At 46.7% G+C, this 12441-nt stretch overlaps 1 protein-coding gene across 6 annotated transcripts in view; it reads right to left on the minus strand.

Annotated features, from left to right (window-relative positions):
- The window catches only part of LOC120365728 (protein mono-ADP-ribosyltransferase PARP4), a 96637-nt gene that overhangs the window by 66715 nt on the left and 17481 nt on the right, over positions 1–12441 (minus strand). For 5 of the 6 annotated variants that reach the window (XM_074387956.1, XM_074387960.1, XM_074387959.1 and 2 more), the window contains 5 exons: positions 10662–10811; positions 9703–9840; positions 8530–8703; positions 4494–4654; positions 347–484 (listed from right to left, as the gene is read on the minus strand). In XM_074387956.1, coding sequence (XP_074244057.1) covers positions 347–484; positions 4494–4654; positions 8530–8703; positions 9703–9840; positions 10662–10811 — 761 coding nt within the window. The remainder of the gene's footprint in view (positions 1–346; positions 485–4493; positions 4655–8529; positions 8704–9702; positions 9841–10661; positions 10812–12441) is intronic. The other variant, XM_074387957.1, reaches the window with a different exon arrangement.

Consider the following 12441-nt stretch of genomic DNA (forward strand, 5'->3'; position numbering starts at 1 on the left):
ATAGAAGAAATACATAATTTTTAAAAATAGAGATGGGGTCTTGCTAGGTTTTCCAGGCTGGTCTTGAACCCTTGGCCTCAAGTGATCCTCTCGCCTCAGCCTCCCAGAGTGCTAGGACTACAGGTATGATCCACCATACCCAGCCATAAATACATAATTTAACTTATACACTCAATTACGAATTATTACACAATTATAAAGTGTGTAATTTTCTCCAGCATGTAGTAAACTAGTTGATTTTGACTGAAAAGGCTCATGTAATATAGAAAAGAGTAGGAAAAGCAAAGCAAAATGTTTCACATTTGTGAGGTTGAAAATTTTGAGAAATAAAGATGGCGACCCTTACCGACACAAGATTCCCACGATGTTTCGCACAGGCGAACCGTGCAACAAGCGCCTCACATTGCCAAGTTTGCTCAAAAACTCTGTGGTTTCGTTCACTCTGCCAACTCTAAATATCTGCGAGATATCCACTGGGCTCTTACTGTAAAAATTAGAAGAAAAGGTTTTCGATGACGTAACTGAAAACAAAACAAAGAATCCTTATAGCAGAAGAAATCCCAGAAGGGTCCAAATGTCCATTATCAGGAAATGGATTCAATGAGCCACAACACAGCATATCTTGGAAGTATTATGCAGCTATTAGAAAATCAAATTCTTCTCCAGGCGCGGTGGCTCAAGCCTGTCATCCCAGCACTTTGGGAGGCCGAGGCGGGTGGATCACGAGATCGAGACCATCCTGGTCAACATGGTGAAACCCTGTCTCTACTAAAAATACAAAAATTAGCTGGGCATGGTGGTGCGTGCCTGTAATCCCAGCTACTCGGGAGGCTGAGGCAGGAGAATCACCTGAACCCAGGAGGCGGAGGTTGCGGTGAGCCGAGATCGCGCCATTGCACCCCAGCCTGGGTAACAAGAGCGAAACTCCGTCTCAAAAAAAAAATCAAATTCTTCAAAAAAACAAGGATATGTGGTAAAGTGTACAGTAGCATATAAACTTTAAAAGCCAATGACAAAACTTTATACGTAGTATGATCCCAATTTTGTCAAATATAGAATATATAGGATATATTGTTCTTGCTCTGGGTGACAGAGCAAGACCATGTCTCCTAAAAAAAATAAAAAAATAAAAAAGAATGCAACTTCTAGCCTCTCCCAGGACTTTGGGAGGCCAAGGCAGGTGGATCACCAGAGGTAAGGAGTTCAAGACCAGCTTGGCCAACATGGGTGAAACCCCGCCTCTACTAAAAATACAAAAATTAACGGGGCGTGGTGGTGCCTATCTGTAGTCTGAGTAGGCAGAATTGCTTGAACCCAGGGGGTGGAGGCTGCAGTAAGCTGAGGTTGTGCCACTGCATTCCAGCCTGGTGACAGGGCGAGACTCCATTTCAAAGAAAAAAGTGATCAAATACCTAATTTTAAGTGTTTAGAAACCAATCAGGTTTGAAGAGAGTGCTGTCAAAAAAGGCCTCTCTTGGGAGGTGACATTTATTGGTGGTACCATAAAATGTGTATTTTATGACCTCACTGGTTATTATGGGTTGGATGCCATCATCATCATCATCATCATCATCATCATAGTTGGATGCCATAATAATAACTACAGGAGTAGAGAACATCTGGAAGGACATTGTAGATGGGATAAAGAGGGTGGCACCGTGAATGGAAGTGAGATCACGGATGAAAGACACTTTGAAGGCAGAATTGACAGAACATGGGATTGTGGAGATGAGGAGCAGGGAGACCCCACACGAGTTCTGAGTGGGGAGCTGAGGTGGGACAATGGCAGGGGGGCCTGGGGTGTGGCAGAGGGCAGCGCTGTGGTGGGAGGAAGGGCACATCTTCCCAACGCCACGTCCGGCGGCCTCAGGTCAGTGCCTTGACATTAGCTATGATGGGAGTACTTGCTCCCCAGCGCTCAGCCAATATTCCAGACCAGGACTCGTTCTTTACAGAGCTGGCTAACCAGCACCCCGCCAGGGTAAGCAGCATTGGGGTGATTCCGGCTAGGTTATGTTCTACACCCAAATCTTAACAGTGGTCATATTATCTCTGGGTGGTGAGATTGAGTGATTTTTCATTTTTTAATTCGCTTCATATTTTTAGCTATTTTCCAAGCTTTTAGCAAAGAACATGTTTTATAACTAGAAAAAAAAAATAGAAAAGAATCATGATTACTGAAATGAAATGAAGAAAATTTAATTTTTCACAGCAGCAGGATCTTTCCTTAGGAAGAAGCCCACTTGAGCTGTGTGACTGCTTTTGTATTTGGGGGGTGGGGTGGCTCGCCAAGGGCTTGCTCGGGTAGCCCCGGAGGGCCGAACCGCAGCTGCCACGCGGGGGCTCGACGTGGCTCTTCCTGTCTTCCTGGAAAACTGACTCCCCTCCTGATTGTACCTTCCTTGTCACCGGACTCTTAGTTAGTGTAGATCAGTGGACGGGAGGATCAAAGGTCAAACCAAAAAGTCAAACCGATTGGATGACATATAAAAACAGAATCTGGAGAAGGTCTGTAGGGATGAAGGCTTTTGAGGCAGAGTCTTGCTCTGTTTCCCAGGCTGGAGTGCAGTGGCATGACCCTGGTTCACTGTAACTTCACCGCCTGGGTTCGAGCTATTCCTGTGCCTCAGTCCCCAGAGGAACTGGGACCACAGATGTGTGCCGCCATGCCTGGCTCATTTTTGCATTTTTAGTAGAGATGGGGTTTCCCCATGTTGCCCAGGCTGGTCTCCAACTTCTGACTTCAAGTGATCTGCCCACCTTGGCCTCCCAAAGTGCTGGGCTTACAGGTGTCAGCCACCATGCCTGGCTCAGATTGTTAAAAAATTAGAGTGAAATTCCAAAAAGATAAAATTAACCATTAAGTATACAATTCAGTGGTATTGAGTACAGAACAGTGAAAATGTCATGTAATCACCACCTCGAGTTCCAAAATGTTTATTTGCCCAAAAGGAAACCCCATACCTTTTGGCTGTCAGTCCCTATCCTTCCCTCTCATGGTACGAGGCAATTTGCTATCGCTGTGGATTTATCTATTTTAGATATTTCATATAAATAGAATCACATAATATGTGGCTTCTTTCACTCAGCATAATATTTTTGAGGTCTACCCATCTGTAGTATGTGTCAGTACTTCATTCCTTTTTCATGGCTGAATAGTATTCTTTACGTATATTTATCACGTTTTGTTTATCCACCCCCGTTGATGAACATTTGGGTTATTTCCACTTTTTGGCTGTTTTGAATAGTGTTGCCATGAATATTCATGTACGAGCACCTATCTGAGTACTTGCTTTCAAGTCCTTTGAGTATAGAACTAGGAGTGGAATCGGTGGGTCTTATCCTATCCCATGTTTAACTTGGTGAGGAACCATCAAACAGAGGCTGCATCATTTTCCCCTCCCACTAGCAATGTGTAAGGCTTTCAGTCTCTCTACATCCTCACCGATGCTTATAATTTTCCACTAAACATAAATCATAGCTATCTCAGTGGGTGTGAAGTGGTTCTGGGAGTGGATTTTGAGGAGGATCAAGGAAAGCAGGACATAGTTTTAGTGAGATCCGAGTCAAGCCGTAAGGTAAGAGTGGGCTCTGGAAAACCAGTTCTCCACACACCAGCAGCAATGCCCCTGCACAGCCCGGATCTGCAGCATTCGCTGATTTCCAGGGGGTGCAAATCCTCCCTGTGTCCAATGTCAAGTTACCAGTGGTTTAACCACCAGTTCACCAAACCTCTGAAATGTTGACAACTGGCTCCTATCAGCTGGTACGTGCAGCTACAGCTCACGACCCTTCGTTCTAAGGGCTGTGCCACGCTGACGAAGAGGAACTGCTGCAGTGGAATGAACCACCAGGTCCGCAAGAGTCAGTCCCATGCCTGAGAACAAACATGCACTGGAGTTTCTGCACCGGGAAGCTGGGCACAGACTCAGCCACGGTGACCCTCACGGGTGCTCACACCCAGTGAGGGCTCGTCTCAACAGCTGCTCCATCATGTGTGTGTGACTGGAGAATGCACGTCAGCACAGGGCCCTGGGTGTGCGCAGTGAGTGAGGGCGCAAGTGTAACTGGTATTGAGGAAGGTGTTTTCCAGGTTTTCGGGTGCAGTTCCTCCTGCCACAGAGAGGCCACGTCAGAAGACGCCATACACCTATTTCTGCATGTTTAAACCCTAGTTTAAGTGGCTTTTTCTCTGTAATAACCTACAAAATACAAACCCAAGCACCTTTTGAGTTAAAAACTTTTAATTTAATCTGCAACAAGATTAGGTAACCTTGAAGTCAGAGTGGAAGATAGAAGGTGTTTTCAAGCACAGAATACTGCCCCAGGCACTGTTATGAACACAGAAGAAAGTCATTTGTCAGCGGGCCGCTGCTACTGTGGCTTGTTGCTGAAGATGAAATGATCTAAGGAATTACTGTGATCAGCTCTTTATCAGAGTCTCAAAGAGCATTGTATGGTAACAGATCTCGAGATACTTCCTTTATGCTTACCTGTGATTATTCTGCAAAACCTCTTGTCTAACCCTGAGAAATTCTTCAGTATTCTTTTCAACATGCTCAATTTTGCATCTCACAGCTCGGTATTTGGCAAGGGACGGTGGGTTGGGTTTGGACAAATGAGTTTCACAGACGTTAACCATGTCTCTGATGAGCTGCCGGTGGAAAGAATATATAGATATCAGAATTACCACATGTCAAAATTCATATTTATATTACATTCACGCTTTCTCACAAAGATGGGAAAAGCCCATTTTCCCCAAAGCTAGTTTTACTTTCTTTATGTACTTATTTTTGAGACAGGTCTTGATCTCACCCACTCTGGAGTGTAGTGGCATGACCACAGCTCACTGCAGCCTCAACCTCCCGGGTTCAAGCAACCCTCCTACCTTAGCCTCGTAAGTAGCTGGGACCACAGGTACGAGCCACCACTGCACTCAGCTTTCCCAAAAGCTTTTGATCAATATTTGCCATTAGTGGTGCATTAAAGTTCATGTAGCTGGGTGCGGTGGCTGATACCTGTAATCCTAACGCTTTGGGAGGCTGAGGCAGGAGGATCACTTGAGGGCAGGAATTCAAGACCAGCCTGGTCCACATGGCGAAACCCCATCTCTACTGAAAATATAAAAAATTAGCCAGGGATGGTGGCACATGCCTGTAAACCCAGCTACTTGGGAGGCTGTGGCATAAGAATCATCGGAACCCAGGAGCGGGTGATTGCAGTGAGCTAAGATCGCACCACTGAACTCCAGCCTGGGCAACGAAGCGAGACTCTGTCTCAAAAACAAAAAGCAAAAAAGGTTAATATGATTGCCTTACTGATAGCACAATATATGATCGTGGTTGTAGAGTACATCGGTACAGCACATAATTGTTAATAACGGGTTTTCATACACATTGCTCATTTATTCCTCACTACGACACTAAGATCGATTTTATTATCCTCATTGCACAGATGAGCAAAGTGAGGCTCTGCGATGTCAATCAATGGTTCAGGACCCCACGGTGAGGAGCAGACAGTGACCAGATGGGATCTCAGAACCCCGAGACTTCACATCCAATTCTGCTTCGACAATTCAGTAGGTGTGTTTGCTATGCCAGACACTGGATTAGGTTAGACACATCGATGAATAAGGCATGGGTTCCTTCCCTGAGTGGAAACCCAAGTATTCCTTTGTCTATTCCCAAATCCTGGAGCTCGGAGAAGGGAACTCCAGCCCCAGTAAGGTGGGTTCCGTTTAGTCTCTGGACTTGCTGTTGTCACATCTCATTATGATGATGATTTTTTGAGATGGAGTCTCTCTCTGTCTCCCAGGCTGGAGTGCAATGGCACAATCCTGGCTCACTGCAACCTCCGCCTCCCGGGTTCAAGCAATTCTTGTCTCTCATCTTTATGACGGTCGTATGGGGAGGGCCTTTCCAACTATAACTCAAACTCACCAGCCATCAAAGATCGATGCGTTTTTTCTGTATCAAAGCAAAACAATATTCAATGGGGTAGAAATAAAACAAGTTCACCACCACCACTGATACCAAAAACTCACTGGGAGCAAAGTAAAAAGACAAACGAGAGAATATCTGCAACTCCTGTCACAGAGGCTTACCTTCTAATACAGGAGGAATCCTTACAAAGCATGAAGAAAAGCGGCAGGACCCAAAAGAACAGAGGAAAGAAAACAGACAGTTTGCAGAGGGAGAAATGAACGGCCACAGTCGTCCGGAAAGGTGCTCCGCCTCACAGCACTGAGGGGTTACGTCTCATCCCTAAGGTTAGTCAAAGCATCCGAGTTTGACAACCATGCTCTCGGCCAGGCTCTGGGAAACAGAAACTCTCCTTCTTTGAGGGTAGGTGGGCAAAAGGGTGCAGAGCTTAGCAGAGAATCAGCTACTATCTATCCCTAAAGCCAGCCCTTCTCAGGCCCCATCCCAGAGACAATCCTGTACAAGGGCAAAATGACAAACACACAAGGTTATTCACTGGGGCACTGTCTGTTGCAGCAAAATCCAAAAAAGACAGCAAAGGCCTGGCAGGAGGGTACAGCCCACGATGCAGCCCATCCCACAGTGGACTGCGACAACGAGGGGCAGCTGCCTCCGGGATACATGGAGAAAAGCAAGATGCAGAACAGCAAAGACAGTCTTTGGATACAAAAATGGGAATGAGAATTTATGTTTATACGGTTGGGCACGGTGGCTCACGACTGTACTCCCAGCACTTTGGGAGGCAGAGGCGGGTGGATCACTTGAGGTCAGGAGTTCGAGACCCGCCTGGCCAGCATGGTGAAATCCCCATCTGTACTAAAAATACATAAATCAGCTGGGCATAGTGGCGGGCGCCTGTAATCCCAGCTACTCAGGAGATTGACTCAGGAGAATCGCTTGAACCCAGGATGTGGAGGTTGCAGTAGGCCCAGATCGCGCCAGTGCACTCCAGCCCAAGAGACAGAGAAAAAAAAAAAAAGAATTTATGTTTATACATGTATTTGTATTAAGGAACTGTGAAGACAAAAATAAAGGAATAAAATTCGTTACCTATGGAGTTGGGGAGGGGAATAGGGTGGAGTGAGCAGGGTAGAACAGGGATTCCTCTGAGTCTATCTTTTTAACATAATTTTGCCTCTTGAATCATGCAGATGTATTATCTATTCAAAATATAAATTTAAAAGAAAATATATCTGAATGGGCACTATACATTCCCTCTTAGCAACACTGATGACTGAGATGATGATGATGATTGTTATTTTTTGAAATGGAGTTGTGCTCTTTTTTTGAGATAGAGTTTCCATGCCCAGGCTGGAATGCAGTGGCATAATCTTGGCTCACTGCAGCCTCCACCTCCCAGGCTCAAGTGATTCTTCTGCCTCAGCCTCCTGACTGCTATGTCTGGCTCATTTTCGTATTTTTAGTAGAGACGGGTTTGGTCATGTTGGCTAGGCTGGTCTCGAACTCCTGACCTCAGGTGATCCACCTGCTTTGGCCTCCCAAAGTGCTGGGATTATAGGTGTGAGCCAGCACGCCTGGCCCTCTGATATCCTTTATGTTTGATGTCAGGTAAATCACAGAATTTTAAATCTGGAAGGGTCTTATATCTTCTCGTTGACCAGTTCCTTCCTTCTTTTGGATTACTGATTCCTCTAGGAATCTGCTGAAAGCGATCATTTCCCAAACATGCAAAATTTCACGTCTCTAAACTCCTCTGAAGTCTAGGACACAGATCTCTGATCTTGGCCCAATCCCTGCATACACAGACGAGGCCATGCGGAGCCAAAGAGTGACTTCAGCCTCGTCCAGGGCAGGGCTGGCTGCTGGGGACACCTTCCTCTACTCACTGAGCCTGCTCCTCTCCTGGCAGCTCAGAAGAGACGGCCCATTTCTGAGCAGCCACAGTGGCTCCAGTCTCCTCGACAGTGACTGCTTTGCGCATGTGACTCGATTCTGACCAGAGAAAGAGGAGTCGGCCAGAGGCCTTTCTCTAGGAGACACAAAAAGAGCTATTACAGATGTGATGCTATGAACTGCTGCAGCTATCTGTGGATCACGAGGAAGCTGGGCTGAGAGCAGAGCTGTCACTCTACAGGAGGTACCGAGGGATGGAAAGAGGCTGGGACCCTGCCGATAACACTGACACACTGAGTCTTGGGGTGACGGGGGCCAGCAGGCAGCCCACAGCTCGATTTCTCATTGTCTGAGGAATAAAATGTTCTCTTTGTTTCAGTCACTGGCGGTTTCCCGTTTCTTCTGCAGAGAGGATCCTAACTCATTCCAGGGCCTGAAAAGTTATTTCAGAAGATAGCAATTCTAAACCTATTTCTGCATTTATGTCACCATGCCAACCTATTCACACTTGAAAAGACGGTTGAAGTAACTTTCATAAGGACCCTGGGCTTTCTAAAAGGGTTCAACAAGTTATTTTCTAGCACGACTCTGGAGAGAATTTCGTGATTCAGTGTTACCTTAATCATCAGAGTTTTAAAGACCCTCACCCCCAACAGACTTTATAATCCCTGAATTCTGTGGTTCCGAGGTTTACCTGGCAGAGGTCTGCTTTCTTAGCCAATAGTCCCAGATTCACTTCTTTGGGCATCGTGCCTTTGTGAGGTATCAGTCTGTAGAACTCTGTCATCATCTTCTGCAGTTGCTCTGCTGTTTCTCCATGTTTCAGCGCTGCCTTCACTAGAAGGAGAACCCCCTCGGCCTTGCTTACCTTTCAACAGAAGACCACATAGGCTTATTGAAACGAAAGTTTGATACAGAGATTGAGGAACACGCACAAAAATATCCAAAACGATTGCTGGACACGTCAAAACTATCCATTTTCTACCGAACAGCTATCGCAGAACAGATGCCCATCTTTACTGGAGACGTAGCTCAGTGGTGACACTGATGCCATGAGGATGATTGCAAACCTGGGCTCGGTTTTACTAGACCAAAGAAGCAGAGTCTTACAGTTCTCTGTAGATGGGGGCACATCTCCCTACAGATATGCAGAGAGAGAAACACTCATGCCACTGCGAGAGACTTGCTTCTCACAGGAGAAATTTAGGAAGGTGTCAGAATGAGACCAGAGGTAAAAATCTCCTCAAGATGTCTCCAATGACATAAGTACTTCAGGGGCTTTGCCCCAGGAAGCCATGTTCTCCTTGAGATCAATCAGCTTAATGCCGCGGAGGAAAATCGTCCTTATTTATTTCAATACAGCAATGCGGTTGCTTAAGTCGTACCACTGGGGACACCTTCGTTTGCCTGCTCTCTCAGTTGCGATTCTACTTAAGGGCAGAACGTTTCCTGGTGATCTCGAGGCATGCCTGCCTTTCCTGAGACAGTCGGAAGGTACGAGACCGTGGAGTCACTAGGAAGTGGGCTGGGGTCTGGAAATCTAACTGGGGACCAAGACCACCCATATCCCTCCAGCTTCCTGCAAACTTCTTGGCGCAAAAGATCGGTCCTCCTGATTGGCCAGCGCCAGAGGCCTGCCTTCCATCAGGCCTCGAGGCTGATATTTGACAGACAGGGATGTCTAGTTTTCTCGGATGCTTATTTTTTCCTTAGTATTCTTAGTGGTCCCTTTCTTCAAGGTACGAGGAAAGAACATTCAGGAATGAATTTCAGAGCAGTCAGACCAGCACGCACACACAAGTGTTACGACTGAAGCCAATCAACCAGGAGGTGGGGTTCTCACAGGGCTTCGGCGACACAGACTTACGTCGTTGAGGCTGATCCTGTTCACTGGCTTGAGAAGTGTGTGCTCCAGGTGGCCCAGGGCCTCTGCCCAAATCATCTCTACGAAATCGCTCACCTCTGGGCTCAGAGTGCTTGAATTCATGACTTCTTCCAAAAGCCACTGCAACAATAAAACAGAATCGCCACCAACAAGTCAACGTGTGAAGGCCAACGAACGGAGGTGTGAGGAGAAATGACTGATCCCAGCCCAAGAGAGTCATCGCCAGCCAGGTAACTGCGGGATCCTCTCTCTGTCTGCCTCCATTCTCTCTTCTCTGATTCCCTTCTACCTCCTTTTCTTCCTGTTCTCTTTTTTCCTTCACCCTGTAAGCTCTAGGTCTGTCTGTGGCATTTAACACGTGCAATCGGGGTTAAGGACCCTCGACTGATGGCCTAGGTTGTAAAGAGATCTCTCACAAGCTCTCAGACTGCTGCTGAAAGAAGCGATACATTTCACGGCTCATCCTACCATGTATTCCCCACTCCGTTGCCAGGCCTTTCTCTGAGGTCACGTTTCCTTTTCTGAACTCCTCCTCTTCCCTCCTGACATCGATTTATTTATTTGAGACGGGGTCTTTCTGTATCGCCCAGGTTGGGGTACAGCGGCATGATCATAGCTCACTGTAACCTCCAACTGCTGGATTCCAGTGATCCTCCTGCCTCGGCCTCGTGAGTGGCTAGGACTACAGGCACACCACCATTGGCAACACAGAGAGACCCATTTCTACAGAAACTAAAAAACCAAGAAACGGGTCCCTCTGTGTTGCCAAGGCTGGTCTCGAACTCCTGGCCTCAAGTGATCCTCCCACCTTGGCCTCTCAAAGTGCTGGGATAGAGGCGTGAGCCACCAAGCCCGGCCCGGTTTTTTTCTTTGTAATAGAGAAAACATTTCTATTAAAACTATTCAATCAATAACAACCAAAAAGTAGAAATCAATCTTACTGCTTGCAATGGTTCCGATGCTAATTGAGTTGCTTCAGGTGTGAAATGTTCTCTTAGTAGAAATCCTTGTTTCTTCAGTTCTTCGATGTAATTTTCATAGTATTCACTTGCATCTTCAGAGGTTTTCTTTCTAGCAAACCGTCTTCTAGTCTGTGAATTATGGTATATAGGAAAAGTACAGTAATTATTTACATCTCTAGCTTGATTGAACATAAAGCATTAGTTCCTTGACATGAAGAAGTTGAGAAATTAGTTTTTTTCAAATTATTACTTGAATTTTAAATTCTTTCTCTTTTCCTTTATTTATTTATTTTGAGACAGGGTCTTGCTCTGTCACCCAGACTGGAGTGCAGCGGCACGATCTTGGCTCACTGCAACCTCTGCCTCCCCGGTTCAGGCGATTCTCCCGCCTCAGCCTCCTCAGTACCTGGGACTACAGGCGTGTGCTACCCCGACTGGCTCATTTTTTTGTATTTTTTGGTAGAAACGGGGTTTCAACTATGTCGGCTTGAATAACTCCTGACCTCAAGCAGTCTGCCTGCCTTGGCCTCTCAAAGTGCTGGGATTACAGGCATAAGCCGCCGTGCTCGACCAGAATTACTAAAATTTTAAACTCTTTCTTTTTTTTTTTGAGACGTTGTCTCACTCTGCTGCCAGGCTGGAGTGCAATGGCACCATCCTGGCTCACGGTAACTCTGCCTCCCAGGTTGAAGCGGTTCTTCTGCCTCAGCCTCCTTAGTAGCTGGGACCACAGATGTGTACCACCACACCCAGCTACTGTTTGTATTTTTAGCAGAGACGGGGTTCCACCATGTGGGCCAGGATGGTCTCCATCTATCGACCTTGTGATCCACCGACCTCGGCCTCCCAAAGTGCTGGGCTGATATGCGTGAGCCATCGATCTTACTAAAAAAGACTACAATGTGGAGGTAAAGGGGAAAAAGCTCCAGAAAGCACAGCAGACAGAAAAGATCATTTGTTTCACCGGAGAGTCACTCAAAGCTTCCTTCCAAGCCTACGGACTGTTTACAAATCATTCTAATTAGCTTTGAAATCTGGCTTTCCAGCTTTTTGGAAATGAGAAAAATAAATCAAGGGAGGGGAAGAAAAGAAAAATACTTCAGACAGGAACAACTGTGAGAGACAGGCACACGGCAAAAATGAAATCCCAGCGGAAAGCTCTTCGGTTGCCCCTGTGTTGAAGAAAGGCCCCGGCTCCTCCCTCATCCCAAACTGTCGATGGAGGCAGCACCTTCCGCTCTTCTGGGAAACTCCTGCCCCTGTAGTGGGCGGTGATCCTCACATGAACCCCAGAGAATCTGGGAGAGCTTGCCCCGACTCGGAGCCCTGGTGTTGTTGTAGGGGTCAGCCGAGCCCCCGCTTGGGGGTGTGGCCCCCGGGAAGCCACTCTACTTAGGATCAGCTGCCCTCTCGGACAGGGGGGCTGCGGGATGCCTCTGAAACTTGGTCAAAAGAAGTGCCTGTTGAAGTCACTCCATTGAAGAAGGTCGAATTTCACATCATTTTGGAAGATTTCCAACGACATGGTTTTATGTGGCCGAAGGGCAAGCTGGAAAATCCTCTTCAGCAGAACAGCTGGCTGAGGCTCACTGCTCTCAAGGCTCCTCTGCTCAGCAAACCGGGCTCACCCAAGGGGCACTCTGTGCAGACTCAAGACTCAGGCTTGCTAAGGGAGGAAGGCACCCTGAGGGATGTCCTGGCCTCTACCGTGCTACAGTTTCCTTTCTCAATGCAGAAAACAATCACACATTCGGTCAGG

The sequence above is a fragment of the Saimiri boliviensis genome, chromosome 16, assembly GCF_048565385.1.
Source record: "Saimiri boliviensis isolate mSaiBol1 chromosome 16, mSaiBol1.pri, whole genome shotgun sequence".
NCBI lineage: Eukaryota > Metazoa > Chordata > Mammalia > Primates > Cebidae > Saimiri > Saimiri boliviensis.